The following is a 22,165-nucleotide window of genomic DNA, read 5'->3' as shown; positions in this document are numbered from 1 at the left end:
TTTGGAAGTTCAGTTAATGCTAGCAATGTGTTTTGGAATTTGTACGTGCTTCGGAGTTTGTACGTGTTTTGGAGTTCGTACCTGCTTTTTTCTCTAGGGGCCGCCGTAAACATACTTTTATTTATTCACACTACCTAAAATGTAATAAATAAATTATAAAATACAAAAACCAACTATTTACAATTCAACTTTTAAATATTTCAATTTTCAACTTTTTCTGTGAAACAACACAAAACACTGCAAACCACAATACAATAAAATATAAATTGAAATGTGCAAAACAAAAAGAAGATGCACATACTCTGTCATATAGGCCAGGGATGATTTTGGGGGAGAGTGTTTTCTTGCTTGGAATTGCATACATAGGATTGACTGCATGAATAAACTTTCTGAATCCTTTATCATCTGGAACTGAAAATAATTGTGGATGATTACTATGCCTTTCTAATGTGATGATGTTGTCTCTTATTGTTGTCCTTGGCTCTCTTTCACTCTCTGCTTTGTCTCTAGGGGCCACTGTATATGTTTATATATAAAAATATACAAATAAAACCACATTTTTTTACATTAGTAATTCTATAATTTTATATTGTTGGTGATAATAAATTAATTGACGGCAAGGCAAGTTTATTTGTATAGCACAATTCAACAACAAGGTGATTCAAAGTGCTTTACAGAGACATTAGAAACAAAAACAAATAAAAAGCATGATTTAAAATTAAGCAAGAAAACAACCTAAAAAGCCGGTTGGGAGCCGAAAGAGCTGGTTCGGCTCGGCTCACTAAAAAGAGCTGGAATTCCCATCACTAGAACAAAATGCTCAGTTTTGCTGGGAGAATGATTAGAACTTTCATCTCCAAGATGAATTCTTTCAACATGAGCACTGATACCCGTTGCTTCACTGATTCAGAGGAGGACACTAAAACTTTAGATAGTCAAAGTGTCCAAAAGATCAACTGGATCAAGGACATGAAAGACCCATGATAGGCTCCCAGGATAGCTTAAATACTGCAAATTTGAAAACTGTGGAATTTGCCATCAAAAAGGCTGTTGAAGAGTTTTTACCAATTTTGGATCAACCTAAGGATCCTCAGTATAACAAGGTGCAATCAGAAACAACTGAAGAGAGTGAGCTCTTGCAAAGCAGCTCACTCATTCAGTTGAGGCAGAGATTGAAAATGCTGCAGAGAGTGGCGAAGTTATCACTCCTACATCATTTCAAGAGAAATTTTAAGCAGTCGTTAGAAAACAACTTGGGTAAGATCAAAATATTCTTTGTGAAGCAATTTGGAAAAGCAACAATTCTTCGCATTGCCAAAAACACCAGGGCTAAATTTCTGAGAAAGGGGAAAGTTGAAAGCAGTGAATTGCTCGAGCAGCTTGTTAATGATACCCAGGTGCTCACAGACATGCTCAACAAATATGCTTCTCAGGGCATGGCATCTGAAACTCTACCTGATCTTTTCAGAAGAACATACATAAAAAGAAAGACCAAAGTTTTCTTGGCACTCATGAGATGGTGGTTATAAACCCAGGCTGAGTGACATGGTCTGAGCGTAATGCTTGCAATACTTGGCACACAGACAACAACAGAACCACAGACAACAGCATCCCAGTTGCATCTTCCCATTCAAAGCCGGACCCTTTTGTACTAGAAGATCCGGTACGTAAAGCTTACATTCAAATAACCATTCACAAATTATTTAGCCGCATAGCTAAGAAATTAAACATGAAGTGCATTTGTGTATGCTCACAGAACATCCAAAATTGGCTTCTGAAAGAAGTATGAGGCGAACTCCAGGCTAAAAAAAACTTACAGCCCCAAAACCCATAAATAGGACAGGAACTGTGTTTGAAATAGCAAACTTGGAACTTACATTTTTCACGCTTTCAACGTGAAAGTCCATTTAAGACACGTTCAACTCAAAACCTAACAAATAATCATTTAACCCAGCCTAATATACAAATATTATAAATTGAAGAAGAATTCCTAAATACAGAGAACATTAAGGAACTGACAGCAGCTCGTGTTTGTCCTGTCATCAAATCTTTTTTTGAAAACATGACAGCCGAACAGTGGCGTTCCATTAAATCAGGAAACCCCGACATAGCCACTAAGACTCTTCTGCCAGAGGCCATTATAGAGATCATTGAAACTGCGTCGAAACACTTTCAAATGATCACCCAGAATGCCAACATTGAAGTGTCGGAGGAGGCTGTTTTGGACAACATGGGTACCATACTTAAAGAAACTTTGAAAACGGATGATCAGGGCCACAAGGATAGCACTGAAAACTCAGAGCAGCTGTTTGCTAAAGAGGTTGTGCTGAGTGTTCAATCTGCACAGTCTGCTGACACCAAAACAAGCACAAAACAAAACTTCAGGAAGTGAGCACATCATTCCTCCAAAACATCTAAACAAAATTATCAGTTTTGGTGGGAGAATAATTAAAGCTTTCATCTCCTTGATGAAGTCTGTCGGCATGAGCAGTGACACTGTTGGCTTCACTGATTCACTAATTTACTTTATGACTTAAATAAACAGAAATTATCAGTAAATTAAACAAAATGCCATTTTTACTGTGTAAGAAAATGAAAATGATATTGTAAATTGTGGAAAATATAAACTTTTCAGTTATCAACAGTTTCATGGTAACTTTACAGAAAAACAAACATTTTCCTTTATTTTTCAGGGCATGGGCTGCAGTCTGAAGTGGATTAATCCTGCCTTTTTACATCTCTATTTAATATTCAGTATGTTGATGTGCATGTTGGATATTCTGTTATTCAACTGTGCTTTTATATTGCTATGTAAATGTGATTAGCACTGTTGTCCCTTACTAACTTACAAGAAAAAATCAATACAATCAACGTTTGCAGGCTCATGTCGCCTTATAATGATAGAGCCAAGTCCAACTTAATTGTTTATGTATTTTAAAATTTCACAATCACCGTACAAATATGAGTGTACAGGAAAGCAGTAAAATATCTGGAATTTAGGTGTCACGTCCGGTGTGGCAGACGTGTGGAGTTGTAGAAAGGACCCAAAAGGTGGCAGCTCTAGTGCAGGTGAGTATTTATTTACAGGAGTGGGTACAAACAGCAATGGTGGGTGAACATGAAACCGGAAACCTAAACTGGGTAAAACTAACAAAACAAACCAGAAACGAAGATGCAGGGAGGTCCGGGGAAATACATACAGAGAGACGCAGGGAGACCGAGGGGAAACAACACAGACGAACCAGCAACGACTAAGAAGACAAGACTTAAAAACACTCAGAGAACACAGGGAGATCACACACAGGTGGGGGACACAGCTGGGAGTGGTTAACTAGGGAGGCAAACTGAAAACACTCACATAAGACGCAGACCTTCAAAATAAAACAGGAAACACATACACGCAATGACACAACACAAAAACTTCACACAGACTGGGGAACACATAGGAACATGAAAACAAAACCCAGAATAATAATAACTACTAAAACATAAACACGGAGTCACAAACTCCGGATCATGACATTAGGCAAGGTTAAACCATTGAAAAGCTCAGTATACTCCTACTATACACAGTTTATGTAAGATGGTGAAATATTGTTTTTTTCCCCAAAATTACCAAGAAATACCTAAATTTACTTACAATGTAATAATTTCTTCATTCGCATATAAAACATGAATTTATGCACAACTTAAAATCACTTACACAGTACTTCACATGACTTCCAGAATAGTCTCTCCTTTCCTGTAAAACATCTGAAGTCATGTACTTACTAAAATTACTTATTTACTACCGAAGATGACTTACACATTACATACTTGAGTGCATACTAAGTTAAGTACTTGTGCAGTACATAATTTGCTTACAGTATAACTATTTCTAGTGTGCCTAGCTTTAATTATTTGTAGGTATTTAATTGTAACTGTAAATAACATACATGGAAATGACATTTAATTATGTTCTTAGTCACGTGTGGTTAAATGTATTACTAAAATATGCTTATTTTAAGCAAATTTCCCACTTGTGGGACTAATAAAGGTTTATCTTATAAACTTAGCCACAAACTGTCTTGTGTTCCAGCCTAACCTCAGCCGACCTGTCTCACTGTTGGATTTCTCTTTCTAACATAGCCATGTTATTTATTTTCCAAGTAAGTAAATAAGTAAAACTTTATTTATAAAGCACCTTTCAAGATATAAAATTACAGAGTGCTTAATAAGTACGTCGTAGGAGCCAACAATGCATAAAAAAACAAAATAAGAGAAATTAATAAAAAGCTGATTTTAAAAGATGTTTTTAACTGGCTTTTAAATAAGACCTTACCAGAGGCAGGTGAACCAATGCACTGTAAGACACTTTCGAACAAAAGTGTAGTTAAAATGTCCAGAGAGCAAGAAAAGGCTGTCATTGTACCAAAAAGCTAAACTGCCTAAGATAACAGGCCGAGCTGATGTGACAACCGTCTGCACAGATGTTGAGGAAGACATATTATTTCTTACATTTCTGACCTTAAAACAAAAAATGAAAGAAAATATATATACAACATGAAGAGTCTTTAGATAACGTGCAGATAACATCAGTCTACCCAGTGTCATAAAAACATTTTCACAGTTCTGCCCTTTTACTTTATTAGTTTATTCTGTGGCCATAAGGTTTGAAAACAGCCTCTGGAATCTTATATCCTCTTTCCAAAATGCTCCAGTATCAGAGGAAACAAAACAAAAGCTCAAGAACAAAAATGTGGAACTAAAAATTTATTTTGGTTACCGCTCGATCTGTTTTCATGTTTCATGTTAGGTGGGACTTGTGGTCCTCCTACAAAAACTGTGTGTGTCAGAAACAATCAGTTTACCGATCTGTTTGCTGCATTACTGATTTCACAGATGTAAATATACGCACTGAAATATAATGAAATGAGGCTCTCTAGCATTCTGTACTGAGAATCATTATCGTCGCAGCATCAACATACGCGCACACATGCAGGATAAAACTTCACGTTTCCACACATTCAAACCTTCCTGCTCCTGTTTGAAATATGTTGCTTACTTGCGATGATTTTACATCTCAACATTTGTTTTTGAGTGACACAAATAAGAAGATGAGGCAACATTTCCTTAAGTTTATTCAGAGATCTAGCATCAGCGCTTGTAAACTTTAAAAAAAACTGCAGCAAATAGAAATCTGCCTCTCTCCACTTTTTTTTTTTACCAGATCTCCTACACCTGAATGCCAAACCCAAATGATGTTAACCTATGGAGTGAAAATGCAGATCCTCATGCATCAACCCAGCACCTCAGCCTACCGAGCAGAAAGTGATAGCCAACAGTATCAAAAGCTGAGGCAAGGGCCAACATGAGCAGCACAGAACAGTAACACTTATCACTCTGCATCAAAATGTTTCTTGATACTCTCAGACTTCTTTCCTAAATAAATGTGTCTTGACTAATGTACTCATAGTAAACTGGCATATTCACTCAGAAACGTTTCTGGAGCTCTGTGTGAAAGTTTGGGCGACAAGTTTAAGGAAGTGAAAGATGAAATTTACAGACACAGCAAGCTGTTAATATGAGATAAAGTTCAGCACTGGTTTGAGTAGAGGAAGTAAAAGCTCACATACAGATTTAATGAAAGCTAAAGTAACTTAAGAATTTCCATATAGTATTGGTTCTTGTGTCAGTTTTACCTCTTGTTAAATGATGTGGAAAAGCTGTTGTGGTGAGCAGAGCTACTCAATCTTTTAGTGTTACTTTAGTCTAAATAGACTGGAATCAGCCTTTATGGACTGTATTCATACCGCACAGCAGTCATGACCTCTGAGTTGAACTTGCAGCCATGGTTGAGGTGTGTTTGCGGCTCAGGACAGCACAATGAGACATCACATGCTCCTCTTCATGATAGATTCCTCCATGTAGACAATTACGGCACAGTGAACTGAACCGGATTACTGACACATTATCAGTTACTCAAATATTCTAAAAACAGGTCCATTGCCTTTGTATTGGTGTTTTTTTTTAAGTATTTGAGCAGTGAGTTTCTGTCACACTGTGCTGTGTGGATTGTTGATTAACTTTAGCAGAGCCAAATATAGGATGCAGGAGAGGCACGAAACTCAAAGGAAGCTTTCAAAGCTGATAGTCCAGGAAGCAAACAAAGTCCAAAATGCCCAAAACACACAGGAATAATATCAGAGTCCAAATACCAGAAGTCGCAAGGGATGCAAATACAGGACGCACAGAGCGAGGAAACACACAGCTGCAAAAATATCACGACAAAGGAAGACTGAGAAAATATATACAAGAAAAAGACAGTTTATTTGTGTAGCAGTTTTGAAAACACACAGTTATAAAGTGCTTCACAGTTTGGATAAAAAAAACACATTACAATAAGTATTATATATTATGCATGCAAACTCAGAGACGTAGGCAGTGTCTAAACTGTAGGAACAGCTGCAGATGACTAATTAAATATTAACTAGAGCAAAGATAAACAATAAACCCAACCCAAAGATAATTTATCTTTTGTGTGTGTGTGTGTGTGTGTGTTGGGGGGGGGGGGGGGGTGAATAAGCCTCTGTCATAACCAGGTTCAGGGAGGGGTGAAAATGAAATGTCCCTAAATGCCAGAAACTGCGTTTTTTGTCCCTGGTCAACCCCATTAGATTAAAATGTCCAAATTCACAGCATTAAAAAGCGTGTTTGCAGCCTGCTGTTCACAGTTTTAGACTTCATTTATGGTTTTCCACTTCATTACAACTGTACCGATTTCTTTTCAACTCCCTTTGTCCTGGACACACAGAAAATGTGACCTCCCTGTGACTTCACATTTGCTGCTATCTGTCTAATCTTGCAACACTGAAAGGAGGGGAAAGGAGGCGACAGGGACACTCAGGAGAGTTTCTGTTTACAGAAATGAAACTTAAAGCAGCTGCTGACGTCTGAACGAGTAAACTGAAAGTTACAGAGCTGAAGTGGAGCCTGCTCAGACTCAGAGAGGAAGCAGAGAGATAAACACATCCACACAGCGAGGACGCTCACACGCTTCACTGCAGGGACGCTCAGTGTCAGGCATAAAGATGAAGCTGCTTCTTGTTCCCTTTCTGATGGTTATTATGGAGGTGATTGGTGGACCAACTCCATCTGAACAACCAGATTCATGGCCAAGAACAACAGGTACACACACAGAAAAGAATGTGGTTAAATGCAAATATTATTACCAAAATTGCAGCAGTGAAAATATTTCTTAATTAAAATCATGCACATGCAGTAAAGACAAAGGACTATAACAATGGTCCTTTGATTTTATTAACAATATTTAAAGAGGCCCATGTGATATGCAGTCAGATTTGCTGTTGCTTTTATTTTGTGTAGACTGCAGCTGAAGGCTCGGACTCCTACGCTGCTTTTCCAAACTCTGCAAACCACAAGTATGGCTGCAGCCGGAGAGCCAAGTGCTCTGGTGGAATAATGCTCTGAGCTGTATGTTGGGGCCCAATCATTCAGGACATACAGTAATGTGAAAAAGTGTTGGCTCCCTTCCTGATTTCTTTTTTTATTTGTATGTTTGCCACACTTAAATGTTTCAAATCAACAAACAAATTAAAATATTAAACAAAGAATACAAACACAAGTAAACACAGAATGCAGTTTCTAAATGAAGGTGTTTATTATTAAAGGGAAAAAAGTCCCAACCTACATGGCCCTGTGTGAAAAAGTTATTGCCCTCTAAACCTAATAACTGGTTGAGCCTTAGCAGCAACAACTGCAATCAAGCGTCAGTCATAACTGGCAGTGAGAAATTTTGGCCCACTGATCTTTGCAGAATTGTTGTAATTTAACCACATTGGTGGGTTTTGTAGGCATGAACCACCTTTTTAAGGTCATGCCACAGCATCTCTATCGGGTTCACGTCAGGACCTTGACTGGATCGCTCCAAAGTTAACTTAATTTTGTTTTTCTTGCTGCTGGTGTATTTTGGATCGTTGTACTTGAATAGTGCTTCAGCTTGAGGTCACAAACAGATTCTCCTTCAGGATGTTTTGGTAGACAGCAGAATTCATGGTTCCATTTATCACAGCAAGTCTTCCAGGTCCTGAGGCAGCAAAACAGCCCCACACCATCACACTGCCACCACCATATTTTTCTGTTGGTATGATGTTTCTTTTCTGAAATGATGTGTTACTTTTATGCAACATGAAATGGGAACCACGCTTCTAAAAATGTCATTGTTTGTCTCGTCAGTCCACAGAGTATTTTAGTTTTGAGGATCATTTAAATGTTTTCAGGCAACTGTGAGACGATCCTTTGTGTTCTTTTTGGTCAGCAGTGGTTTTGTCCTTGAACTCTCCGATGGATGGCATTTTTGCCCACTCTCTTTGTTATTGTTGAATCATGAACTCTGACCTTAACGAAGACACATCAAGTCTGTGGTTCCTTAATGTTGTTCTGGGTTCTTTTCTGATCCCCTGGATGAATCATCGATGCGCCCCTGGAGTAATTCTGGTAGGCCAGTCACTCCTGGAAGCTTCACCACTGTTCCACGTTTTTTCCAATTTGAGTATAATGGCTCTCACTGTGTTCATTGAAGAAAATGTCATTGTAACTTTTTTTTAGACTGACAGATGTCTCTGACTTTGTTTCTCAGGTGTTTCTTTGCACCTGGGAGGTTTGGATAACTTTTCTCCCTTAATCAATGAAATCATCATTAAAAACTGCATTTTGTATTTACTTTGTCTAATATTTACATTTCTTTGATGATCTGAAACATGCAAGTGTGACAAATAACGCTAGGAAATCAGGAACGGGACAAACACTTTTTCACACCACTTTAAACATGAGAAGAAGGGTTTTTAATTTTAGTAATAATTAAGGTTCTGGATTTAGCAGATCAATTAAGAGATATGATCTTTCTTTCCAGCCTCTCTTTGTACTTTCATTGCAGTGTTTTGGAACAAATGGAGGTTTATAAAAAGCTGCTCGATATTAAGGATGTTTAAGGATATATCTCTGCAGTTAAAGTGAATTCGTCTTGTCACAGTAGTGAAAATCTGATATCTTTGTGTCACTGAGTTCTCATCAGTGAGGACTGGAGCTCCACACGTACCTCTTTATTTATGCAGCTTCTAAAAACAGAAGATAACCTTTGCTCCACTGTAAAGCCCAGCTGCAGAGCACTGACTGTTTGCTTTGCAGCACAGCTACCTGTTGTGCTCACACACTCTGTCCCCTCCTGCCCTGCACCTCAGGTGAGAGAGGTTAATTAGCAGATGCACACCAGGTGCTCTGCGCCACCTTTCCATCTTACAGTTGCATCTAAAACCAAACCGCACATCCGTCTAGTCTCAAACAGGCTGGAGTCACATTCCTGGCTTTAATTATTGCTCTAGTCCACCTTCATCCTGGATGATGGACTGTTCATAAAAGCACTTATATTAATGAGTAAAAAGAAAGTTTCATATCATGTTGACCACTTGTTTGTGTTTCTGTCTCCAGGAAGTTCTGCACTAGATCTAAGAGGGAAGATGTTCACTTTGTCTCGTAATTATGGAGGTGTAACCTTCTACCCGCCCTATTATGATTCTGTCTCGCCTTCTACCACTGATTACCCAACCAGAAGACACAAAACCCGTTCCTGGATCCCCACCACACCTCCTACCTACAGTCCCTGGGGCTCCACTCGTTACTCCCCCCTTTCTACTCCTTCCTGGACCACCAACCGTCGCTGGACCTATCCCTGGACAACAGAGAGTCCAACTAGAGGTGAGTACAGTCCAACATAGGTACAAAAATGTGGTAAATCAAGTGTATGTTGTATTTATTACAAATTTGTTATAAATTTGTATGCATGTGTTCAGATGAGATTCAACTATAGAAGCTGTTAAGTTTTTGCTCTTCTTTGGTAAATTTGTGATCCTGCTCTCCTCCTGTAGGTGTGTCCGTGTGTCTGCGTTACATGGCTGACAATTTACAGTCCGGCTTCCCGCTTTTCACCCTCAGTCCAAACAGATCCCCTCTGAGTTTGGAGGCAAACCCTAACTCATATGGCCTGACATTTAGCGGTTACTACAACTATGTGTACCTGTGGCCCCTCATCAAGTTCTGGCCAAACATCGGATCGGACTTCTGGACCAGTGTGTGCCTCACTGTGGACACCAGGAAGGGTGTGGTACAGATGTTCAGCGGCTCAAACATGAGCATCAGGAAGGTGCTGCCGTCTCAGGTGAGAACAGGGTTGAAATCGGCTTATAGGCAGATATAGCAGACTACACTTATGGATTGTTTCCATCCACTTTCTTAAACATTTTGAATGTTTAAGTTATTGCTTCATGTGTTTCTGTTTTATGTGTTTTTCCCTCCTTCTGTAAGAAAAACTGTACATCTGTAAACCGCTTGAGTAGATGTACTGAGTTATGTTTTGTTACTGGGTCGGTTGGAGGTGCTCATTTTAATTTCTGTAGCTTCACACTGTTGCAAATCACCTCAGTGCAAACTGGGAATCATCAAAGATGACAACAGATAGAAAAGAAGAACCAAAGAAAGAACAAATGCAAAGAAACAAATTGTTAAAATGATGAGACGATGAATCCTTCATTGCAGATATAAATGCTTAGACTGTAAAAGAATACAGGCACCTTACTTATTTTTATGTAATCATCTTTAATTTCTCTCATTGTCTCTATTATGTCTGTCTCCTGTGTGTGTGTTCAGTATGTGTGGTCAGGTGTGCCTGTGATTGATTTCCCAGGTTTTGATGGTCAGCTGACAGACATCCAGATGTGGGACTATCCACTCCGCTATAAAGAAATCTTCTACTACATGAGCAGAGGTTATTATGGGTAAGATCCTGTGTGTGTGTGTCTGTGTGTGTGCACGCACATCGACTTACGCTGAACTCAGAGAGTACTCTCACAGGGAATCCATTTATAAACATATTCAAACTGAGGGCGTAATGACACTCGATTACCTGTACCTTGCCCAAGCAAGTTTGGTGTCCAAAGTCCAGTTCATTGGTCCAGCGTGATTGTTGTGTACCTTTCCCAGGTGTACTGTGTCCCTGGAGAGGTGGGCACAGTGCATTTGTGATAGATAACAAACTGCAAATGGTTTAACAGTAATAAGTCTTTATCAAATCAGCCAATGCTGCAGTGGCTCTTCGTGGTGTGGATTTATACTTGTGTGCTGATGTGTCTTTGAGTGAAACTCGAGCACCATTTATGTTGGACTTCCTTTTATGCTTGTGTAATAACAATAACTAATAATGCTCCTGTGTTTTTTAGGTCTTACACTGGCTCCGTCCTCTCCTGGTCCTACATCAGATACTCTCTCAGAGGAAGAGTAGTCATGGAGGACTCCTATGGTATGCAGGCCAAAGAGGCAATCAGGAAAGTGGGGCGAAAGCACGGACCAAAGAAAGACAAGCTGAAGTTTTTCAGCATGGAGAAGGATGGAATGAGTGAGGACCAAAAGACCCAGGTGTTATAAGACGTAACAGGGGCATCAGCACAAAAAGAGTGATTCTTTCCTTCTTTAACACTGATCATATGAAATTAAAAGTATGAGGCTTTTACTCCATGTCTTTCCCCACTTTTCTGTTCATTCTCCAAAAGCTAAACTTCCTCTAAAGTAACCAACAGCAAAGAGTCCAGCTCAGCGACTTAAATTAGTGGAAGTGAGGCCTCACTCAGCGCACTGAGTTAGCACTGCAGTGTCCACGTGCCACGAGCTACAGGTATTATGAAGGAGTCATCTATCAATAAAGACCTAATGGTATTCATACAAGGCTGTAAACATGTGTTCATCATACTGACTGAAAATTGGCAACCACCAGGGATGAGAAGTATGCAGCTGGTTTGGGTACACTGGCCAAGGAGTTGAACTGCATGTACTCAATACTGTATACAAGCACTCCATTTGAGACACAGATTTAATTAATGCCATCTCAAAGCTAATTCTTTTCATTTGTATCCACTGTGGGGTTTGTTTGTTTTTTACATCTGTGTTTTGTTAAAGAAAATAATTAAAGAGGTGGTAGACAGAATCTGATTTATTGTGAAATTTATCCATTGAGACACTTGGTATTGTGAAGCTTAAGTCTACAAGAAAATTACAAAGAAGGAAATTAATTTTAACAAACTTCAAAAAAAGTTTTATTTTGTTTGAGATTATTAGTTGTATTAACATTTTTAGTGGAAAAACAAATTTGGGGCTGAAACCCATCCTAGTGAGTGATGGGAAACTAGCACTTATTAAGTTTAATATGCATGCCTTTGACGTTTGGGTGGAAGTATTCAGAGTATTTAGAGAGTACAAAGTCCTCCGAGAAAGACCCGAGCCAGCAGGGGGGTTTACACCCAGGGTCCAGTTGTTCAGAAGGTGTAATCTAAAAAAATGATCCAGTTTTGGTAGTCCATTTTGGCCTTCTACTGATCACATAATCCAGATTGTAATCAAGAGATGGCAGGAAGACAGTTTTAATATGAAGCAGGGTTTTTTGTTGCAGTTTGATTAGGACAAGCTAACAAAGGTACTTAAATGGGTTTAGTGAAAAAAGACTAAAATAAACTCTTCAGCAACAATTAACCCTTTAGTACAAGGCAGATCTTACTCATCTGCATCTGTGTTGGGCCCCTACAGATCATTAAAGACCAAAAACGTGACTCTAAAGAAATCCTTGCCCTCGTACAGCACTGGAGAATCTTTGATAGGAGCTCCTCAGAAAACAAGCAAGAGATCCTTTACATTTTAAGAAGTCAGTTTAATGACACAAAACAAAACACACCAGTTAACGTCAGTGACCCCACTGAACGAGACATGTAGCATGAAAAATCCTCTGACCTCATCCAAACAGCAGCCTTTTCAAACATTTAATCAAACAGCGACATGCTGCATGAGTTTTAGCAGCAGCCGTCGGTCATCTGCATCAACCTTTACAAACATTCAAAAACAGCTGCTGGATGAATTTTGTTTCACTGTAATACTGTTTCAGAAGCAAAAACAATGTTGTGAAAGATGCACCGCAGGAAGGCCACTCAAACAAGTTCAATAATCATTTGCTTATATTAAAAAAGTAGGTCAGCATGACTTTCATCATAACGAGTCTCATCACCACAGCTGCAGTGCTTCAGGCTGTTAGAGCGGTTGAGCGTAGTGGTTATGGCTTCAATTTAAAAAAAACATAAAATAAAAAGTCAATGGAGCAAAAATGCATATTTAAAAACAATGGCTTTGAGACATTTTGAATTTGTAGTGTCATTTTTCTCTACACTTTACATTAATTTGAGGGGAAAATGCCTCTGAAGGAGACTTTTAAATCTAATTTCTACATGTGTCCCACAGCTGCATAAGACAGTATTTAAAACATAAGCTTAAGTCTAACCTTAACCAGGTGTTTGAGACATCCATCCTCCATCAAACCAGAATTATTTGCCATAAACAGATTTTTATTTTAACCATCTGTCTGTCAGGAACTTGCATTTACCTCATACAGAGAGAAGCAGCAGATTTAGACCTGCTGTAAAAAAGCAGATTATATCTAGGAGTATCTTAAGAATAGGGTGACCAGGTCATTTAAATTTCATCTCCCTTCTTCCACATTTTGAGACACTCTCCACATAGTTTGTTAAAGTTTACTAAAGTAAGCACGTGTTTCAGAGGAAACGTGTCTAAAAACCTTTCTGCTTATCAGACAGAACAGCAGTTTTAACACAAGAAAAAGGAAACACGACACAAGATCACAGAAATAAACATCAGCTTCAATTTATGCTTCTCAAAATCAGGGGAAATGCATTCAAATGACATGTCACATGATCGAAGTCAAACATGTGACCTAAAACTAAACATTTTTATCTTAACGTAGTTCACTGGGATCTGGCCACCCTACACGACACTTAAGTACTGACGATAAACACAATGTTTAAAAATTAAATATCATGTTAATAATGCTAAATGATAATATTGTAAATAATGGTGTAACTGTTTGTAGTTCAGCGTCTCACTGCACTATTTTGATTTTAATCAAATTCTTTCTTATAATTTTTGCAAATTTACAGAATAACTTAAAACTTCATTATTGCTACTTTTTCATATAAATAGTCTTAGATTTCATCTCTTTATTTGTACATAATTTGGGTTTTTTGATGGCATGATGTTCCAGTCTCTTATCACACCTCTGTTGGTAAGAGACTTGTATCTTTTGGAGAAAAATCTACAAATTCAAGATGTCCCTGTGCCTCCAGGGCAGTGTAAATATTCTCGTAAAAGCTATTCATCGCTGCAGTGGTGTCACTATAGTTAATAATTAGCAAAGACATCTGTTTGAATAGCAAAATAATTATCATACATCCTCATATGTGGGCGAACATTTTACTTTACAGCTTTATGTACAAAAAAACTCCTCAGCTGCTACACTGTGGAATAAGAATAGCCCTCCATTAAAACATTGAAAGTTGTAAAATATTACTTTTTTTTAAATACAAATATAAATTTTGCATGGTTGCCCAACAACCAGATGTCACAGGTTTATCCAACCAGTACATTTTTTTTGTCTTTACTGTTGTCTGCTCAATAAAAAAGGCAAAATTCAAAGCATTTATAAAACAGCTGTTACATGATGGCAGGAAAACAAATCCACAAGCTTGCAAGTCCATTCAATGTTCCGATGATGTACAACGCAAACATAAAACAACTGTATGTGCCGACGTATGTAATCTCTTTCAGAAAAATTAGAGCGAGGCATATCAATTTGTCTTCTGAAAAATCAAACTGCCAAGTTGTTAAACCATTATTGCTTCTACGTTTTAGAAAATGTACAGAAATCTTTGAAATATCACAGATCATAGTGATGCAATCATAAAATTCAACATTTAGCAGGCTTTCTTGATTTCCATGTTTAATCATCGTGTGCTATGAAGGAGCTCTTGTTGCAGCTTGACTTTTAATATAAATTTTTAGCTTTATATCGATTTCTGCACAAAGCTTTTCATTTTGTAAATATGGGCTCTAAATAATCTGCCAGGTTAACTAAAGGTTACACTGACTCACTGCACCATCTTGTGATACAAAGTGGTATTACATAAAGAGCAGCCAGTTGAGATCTCTTTAGTCAAAGTGTTTTTTGTTCGCAATGTGTTCGATAGCTTTAACTCATTTTGAAAGGTCTGAGGCAAAACAAGCAAACAAACAAAAAGTCTCACAATAATTTAAACCTCCTAAAATTAAATATAATGTGAAGAATCAGCATCTGTGTATTATCCTGAGCAACCGTGTCCACTATTATACATAGAAAGTTCATTGTTTGTTAGTCATTAGAATGAACACATTTTAAAGCACAGCAGTGCCATTTTTGAAAGCTCCACCCCCTCCCCAGCCATCTATCCATTTTCTGCCTCTTTTTTGGAACCAGCTCACAGGGCCAGCAGCCTCAGCAGAGTAATCTAAAACTCCCTGTCACCAGCACTTCTGGGGAGACACAAGTGTTCACAAGCCAGCTGAGAGACAATCTCTCCAGCGTGTCCTAGTTTGCACTGAGACCTCCTTCCAGTAGGACATGCCAAAGACGCCTCATCTAGGAGGTGCTCTGGAGGCATCTTACACCGATGAACCACCACAACTGCCTCCTTTCCATGTAGAGAAGAGCTGCTCTACTCTGACCAAGCTTCGCACCCTATAGCAAACTTCAGAGGAAGCTCACAGCTTGTATCTGCAGCCATCACTCAGTACTCACAACAGTGAGGGTAGAAATGTAGATAAGCAGCTTCAGTTTAACACCCAGTACCACAGCTGACTCCACACAAATCTGTTTGCCCAGCTCTGCTTCCACTCCACCCTCACTCCTGAACAAGAACACACAAAAACCCTCCAATTCAGGTAGCAACTTATTCCCAACCCACATGGGGCACTCCACCCTTACTGAGTCTCAGACTTTGTGTCATCCAAACTGCTCTACAATCAAGAATTTTTTTGTCAGGTGAATAAGACAGAACAGCTTCTATTTATCTTTATACAAGTTGATGATAATTTTCAGGAAAAAACTAAACTAAATATAGAAAATAAACCTTTTTAAAATCAAAACAACTGACAGTTTATTTCAGTTCATAGCAAGGACTTGAAAGTGCATTAAAATAATTGCTTAAAAGAGTTGTTTTGGCTTTTAAAAAGTTTATTTTTCTATGAACGATCTCGAGCGGAAACGGATACGGTTTGATCCTGCGATGAGAAACAAACGTTTAAGAATTGCGCTGAATTGAAAGAGTAAAGAGCTTTAAAAATGCCAAATCAAACATGTGGCGCCAACTGCTGCGGTGATCCCCCACTTTTATGACCCAGAGCCTTCCTTTCTTTCTGGAAAGAAAGGAAGGCTCAAGCTTCAGTTTTTCACAATAAAAGTCCATTCCACCATTTTAAATGTTTTTAAAAATATACGAAATTAGAATATACTTCAAGTAAAAGTGTTAAAATGGCCAAATAACTTCTAAGAACAATTTGTGAACCCTTTAAAATTGAAGTCAATAAGATACAGGAATTACCTGATTGTGACAGTGACACTAATCAGGAGAAAAGAAGAAAGTTCACGAACAACACGCAGAAAGTCAATCTCTCATTATTACCGATTATCATAAAACAATTATTATCTCTAGACATCAAACTAGCTCAGATTTTTTGGTGTCCTCTCATTCATTCAAATGAAAAACTTTTTTTCCTTTTCATTTAAAATTAAAAAAATTTAAAAAAAATATAAAAAAAACCCCCAAACAGATATCTTATAAATTTGCATTTCTGCAAGTATTTTTCAAATGATCTATTTTTCTTTCTTGGTGGATACGGGCCTGTCGGAGGAGATTCTACATGATTTTACACAAGAGTGACACAAAACTTCAGATGTTAAAAGAACAAAGCAAAGCAAACAACAACAGAAAAACAAACAAATATAAAGACCATTCTGAATTTCATTTTGATAGGTCATGTAACGATCATGTGACACGGATAAAAAAAGATGACTGGCTCCTGCAGAGAGTTATTGCAGGGGTCGCTGGTGGTTAGTGCTGTGTGTGTGTGTTTTAGTAACATCACATTATAAAGCACTGCTTGGCTCAGCTTGTTTGCATAAAGGTGTGAGAAGGGCACACTGGTCCAATTATGGATGAAGTGCACTTCTTCGGGAAACTTTTTACATTTCCAGATTTTGTTCAGTTAGACTGCAGCGACCCACCATCAATGTTTAAAAAACAAACAAACAAACAAAAAAATGTTAAGGAGGTAAAAACGTCCAGGGTCAAAGGTCAGTAAAAGCCATCTTCTTGTTGCTTGCGCACGCAGCCTCAGACTGTTCAGAAAATGCTATCAGGATCGAGCCCTCCAGGCTTTCTTCATGTAGTAATGTAGCAGTGATTTAAAAAAAAAAAAAAAAAAAAAAAGAAATACCCACATGATCACTGACATGCTGTTTAGTCTGACTCATTGAGAGCTGGCACCCAAGTATGTGCTTTCCATCTTAGACCCGAGCAGATTTAAACTGGCACCCAGTCTGAGTGAAAGGGTCCACATCACCCTCACCTTGGAAACTGACTGGGAGGAGAGCCACCAAGCCCCCCCACCCAAAACTTTAAAACAAGCTTTAACTGGGGGTTAGTGTTGCAGCCTGCAGGGTTAGAGGTCAGAGCGTGGTGGGCTTGTGAAGGATGCCCTGCAGGTCCTCTGGTAAGGTCAGGATGACACCCTCGATATGGGCTCTCAGCTTCTCCAAGGTCCCGGGATGCACTGGTAACTTCTCCCTCTCCGCCTGAGTCTGCAGCAAAGAGCACAGTGAGACAAAAATGCTTCATCCAACAGGCTGAAGATGCAGCAGATGCAAGATACCAGGTGCATCAGCAGGGATTACTAACAAGCACAGCCATGTATGCTGTGTCAGTAAAAGTAAAGTAAAAGAAGTAGGAGGAATTCAAGGCAGGGAGAAATTTTTTTTTTTTTAATTTATTTATTTTTTTTAATTTGATGGACCTTGAGTTGAAGGTCATCTGCCCGAGAAAGAAGATGACCTTTAACCTGCCATCCTCCTGGGCGTGTTCAGGCAGCTTCCAGTGCCTGCATCCTGTTCTGACCATTTGCACTGTGTGTTTTGCAATTTCAGACACAGCTCAAACTTTACAGAGAATAAAGATCAATTTCTGCTTCAAGTGAACCTGAATGTCATGTTTTAAATCAGTTTTAAACTGCACAGCTCCCAGACCTGAAAGAAGCTGGGTTCCCACAGCTTAAGCCCGGTTAGATTTAAGACTTTGGCACTCCTCCTAAATTTATTTTAGGCTTTTTAAAAAGGCTTGTAATCATGAATGATGTCAGTTCTTCATTTCTTATGATACATCCATCGACCCATCCATGCAACACATAAAAAAAAGTTCTATGCTACGCACTCACTTCACTGCCTTATAAAACACTAGCACAAACTTTAATCCAACAGATAAACCGGTCATGTTGCCTATGGTTCAGATTCAGTGCAGTTTTACAGTAGCTGAAGCTTATTTAGCTTACTTAGCACCATGTTAGCATCACTTAACTCCTCCCAATAAATGACACCCCAGCCAGAAGACCTGTAGCCAGTGCAGTAATTATGGTGGATGTGCAGCATGTTGACACTGCACTGAATATTTAATGTAAAACAAAAAACCTAGTTTGGTGTATGTCATGTGTGTGCTGACTGAGAATGAACAGATAATGCAGGCACATTTTGGTTTTGATTTTTATCGGTCCGTGCCCAAAATTTTATGACCTCAACATCTATTAACTTTGCAAGAAAAGAGAAAAGCTACAGGACTATTAGCTGTTGTGCTAGTAGCAGAGCCGTAGTTTAGCAGTAAAAGTACAGGAGGTTTTAGTAGAGGCAGTAATATTAAAGTTATAGACCATGAATCATCTTTACAGACCAGTTTGTCTTTCAGCTTCAGGACCAGATCGACTGTCTCCACCTCTGTGTGCTTCTGGATTCTCTTCTGGAGATCCTGCAGAAGAACAAATGACATGGAGATCGATAAAGGTGTCTGGGACTCAATTCAAGGGTACTCATTACATTTTATGACTCAATTCAACACTGATATTGTTGAATTGAGTCGCTGTTGACTGATGGCCATTAAGATATAGAGAGCTTAACTACTTTCTAACATCCCATCTATGTAAAAACAGAAAATAATAATAATTATGCTCAACTTTATGTTCAGAGAGCCAAAACCTCAGACCACTCTAAACACAGTTAGTTTAATCTTGAATTTCTATGATGCTTTGGATATTGCCTTTTCATGGTCCCTCAAGTTCCACCCACCTGCTGTTCAAACCTTGAGGAGCCAATCAGAAGTTAACTTAAAAGCATAAAACACTAAAATAATGTTTCAGACAGACTCAGCCCGATCTTTATACACTCCAAGCCTTTCTCCTCCTCACCTCCTCACACAGCGCTTCGAGGTGCAGGGCTTCCAGTTTCTGCGTCATCTCTTTCCTCCTGTTGCGGAACCAGCCGTCAAAGTTGGGAGACTTGAGGAAATGCCTTTAAATTTAAGAAGAGAAAAAAAAAAAAAAAAGAGTTCATATGACACTCGGGATAGTCTGCATTCCGACAACATGTCAGTGATTCACTACTGACATCTTTTCAGTCTGTGTTACAATCAAACCATTCATACTTAACCCAGTAAAAACCTCTATGGCTTATGAACTTAAAAATACAGATTTCCATGTGATAAATTAACTTCTGCAGATAGATTTTTTAAATAAAGGCTTATGCCTGCACCTGTAGAGTCCTATCCAGTCTCCTTTCAGTCTGGACGTAAGCTGAGGTCCAGCTTTCTCCAGTGTCTTCATGAAGTCCTGCTGTATGAACGGTCGTAGCTGAGGAGGACTCTTCCAGGGACTGATGGACTTTTGGAGAGGCATCAGACTGGCCACGTACCGCTCCTGCACCACACGAACAAATCATTTTAGTTGAAGCCTAAAATGCTTATTGTCATTTGTAAAATTAAAATCACATATTTACAGCTTCATAGCCCGATGTATCAGAGTTAAATCCACTTCTGTGAAATCTTTCAAACTCAGATTCAACTCTAAAAAACACAGCATTCATTATAGAGTTCTTGGATCTGATTGGAGGATACCACATACATAAAGTAATTGGTTGTTACCAGTGGAATGATGAAGCTTTGTGTCAGTTCTAAGAAGTAGCGCCGAAGAATTGCATTCTGGGCTGCAGAGGGTCTCTTCTGTTGAACACCCTGCAAAACAAGAAAATACATAAAAATATTTCATATTTTCAATAATGAATAAGGGGATGCTTAAAAATGGGAAATATCTCACCTTCTGAAGCTGTTTGATGATTTCTTCATCTTTGTTGAGATACGGTTTATATGCAGTGTACACACCTACAGAACACACACACACACACACACACACACACACACACACACTTATCAGACTGTTTTTTTAGTTATTGCGGGACCTCTTTCACAATGTGTGTGTGTGTGTGTGTGTGTGTGTGTGTGTGTGTGTGTGTGTGTGTGTGTGTGAGTGTGAGAGATTTCGTGTAATATTAAAAAAAGTAAAAAATCTTTATAATACAGAAAAATAAATAGAATAAAAGGGGGATGTGAAATATCTACCGGGTTTAGAGTCCAGAGTTTTGAGGTTTTTCAGTTTCTTGACTTTCATCTGCTTGGCCATCTCTCCTGTGAGTGCCAGGTGGTGAAAAGAGTGATCAGACAGGTTGATATTTCTCCTCCATTTCAATACATCATTACCTACTTCATTAACACACTTTTTGCACAGAGACATCTTTTTGAACAGGTTTGAGAACCTGTATGTCTCAGTTTGCTGAAGCTGTAACGTTTACCTGCTTGTTTCATGTCTCCGATGCGGATGATGTGCGGCCAGTGCTGCAGCGTTTTTGCAAAAAAAGGATTGGTCACTCCTAGAATGACTGACGGCCTGCGAAAACACAGATTAATAACTTTTAACACCAATAAGCAGAAAACAATTTTCAACACTCAACAAATTTCTAACAAAGTAACTTCTGTTCATTGGCTCCCTTTTAAATTAGAATTTCAAACATCCTGAATGACCACGCCCTATCATCACTTTTTTCCAGCTGCTGTATGGAGTGGCAGCCTGTTCCAGCAGCTCCTGTTGCTATATTTAAAATTAATTTAGGGACTTTATTGCATGATTAAATTGATTTATTTTCCTTGCTCATTTTGATTTATTTGAAGGTGAAATAGATACTTTTTGTTTTACAAATCTACTCGTGGCAACAGACTCTTCACCAGCTGATCGCTCCACTGTCCACAAATTTATCCCAGCTACTAATACCAATGACACAACAGCATGGCGTCATTTTATTTTTACTTACGGAGCCTGCGTCCTGGTGGTGTACTCCTTAAACTCACTGTCATGAATGGTGAAGTACGGCCGGAAATCACTGCAGTAACGCAGAGGAGCAATGCAGCTGCAGAGGGGGAAAAAAAACATTAAAAATGTTAGAAAATGTTTTAAACTAGAGTGTTTACTGAACCTTCTGACAAATTAAAAAAAAAAAAAAAAGAAAAAAAAGAAGAAGTAAATGTCAGTCTTAATATTTGAATTTTAATTTTTATAAGTTTTGGTACATCTGGCATTTTTGTGACTTTTTTTCAACATAAAACACGTGAAGGCGACAGGATTAAGTTGGGGGGTTTTTTATTAATAAAATCACACTTATTTTGTAGACATCTCAAGTATTCACATTTTAAATAAAATGCGATCAGCATTTTACTGACACATATGACAGTGTGCGTTGGATGGAAAAACACCTGTCTGATCACAGTACAAACAGAAACATATGTAGACCGACTCATTTGCTGGACTATAAATTAAACTTTATAACACATTTATAACAGGAAGACATGTCTAGGTGTCATACATCAAATTTTCCTGAACATGAAAACACAAAATTATATAAAAATTAGCTTTGGGTTTGTTGTTAAGTACTGGTCTATATATTATCCTGGCACAATAACCGCTGCTAACTTACCTGACCAAAGCTAGCACAGTATCAGATGACTCGGCTGGTGATGGCGCCATGACAACAAGTGCCTCCCCCAGCAACACCAACTCCCAAAGCATCTGGAGATGGAAGAAGACTGGATAGAAACACCTGGGGGGG

The 22,165-nt window shown here is 38.6% G+C and overlaps 2 protein-coding genes across 2 annotated transcripts in view; one reads left to right on the top strand and one right to left on the bottom strand.

The window, feature by feature from the left end:
• The first annotated feature begins 6,891 nt into the window (after window positions 1-6,891).
• On the top strand, window positions 6,892-11,569 carry LOC102210965 (uncharacterized). Its single transcript, XM_005724417.1, has 5 exons — window positions 6,892-7,167; window positions 9,487-9,753; window positions 9,924-10,213; window positions 10,702-10,829; window positions 11,271-11,569. The coding sequence occupies exons 1-5, from the start codon at window positions 7,071-7,073 to the stop codon at window positions 11,473-11,475; spliced, it is 987 nt and encodes a 328-aa protein (XP_005724474.1). The 5' UTR covers window positions 6,892-7,070; the 3' UTR covers window positions 11,476-11,569.
• Window positions 11,570-16,115: 4,546 nt separating this feature from the next.
• The window catches only part of dennd6a (DENN/MADD domain containing 6A), a 20,220-nt gene continuing 14,170 nt past the window's right edge, over window positions 16,116-22,165 (bottom strand). Inside the window, exons 10-19 of the mRNA XM_005724416.1 lie at window positions 22,034-22,156; window positions 21,374-21,469; window positions 20,858-20,952; window positions 20,628-20,693; window positions 20,326-20,390; window positions 20,154-20,243; window positions 19,766-19,929; window positions 19,423-19,525; window positions 18,912-18,986; window positions 16,116-17,776 (exon numbers count right to left, since the gene is read on the bottom strand). Of these exons, the coding sequence (XP_005724473.1) occupies window positions 17,645-17,776; window positions 18,912-18,986; window positions 19,423-19,525; window positions 19,766-19,929; window positions 20,154-20,243; window positions 20,326-20,390; window positions 20,628-20,693; window positions 20,858-20,952; window positions 21,374-21,469; window positions 22,034-22,156 (1,009 nt within the window). The 3' untranslated portion in view covers window positions 16,116-17,644. The remainder of the gene's footprint in view (window positions 17,777-18,911; window positions 18,987-19,422; window positions 19,526-19,765; window positions 19,930-20,153; window positions 20,244-20,325; window positions 20,391-20,627; window positions 20,694-20,857; window positions 20,953-21,373; window positions 21,470-22,033; window positions 22,157-22,165) is intronic.

This window comes from Pundamilia nyererei, unplaced genomic scaffold (genome assembly GCF_000239375.1).
Source record: "Pundamilia nyererei isolate P.nyererei 1_Seehausen unplaced genomic scaffold, PunNye1.0 scaffold00012, whole genome shotgun sequence".
Lineage (NCBI taxonomy): Eukaryota > Metazoa > Chordata > Actinopteri > Cichliformes > Cichlidae > Pundamilia > Pundamilia nyererei.
This window is presented reverse-complemented; position numbering and strand designations above follow the sequence as displayed.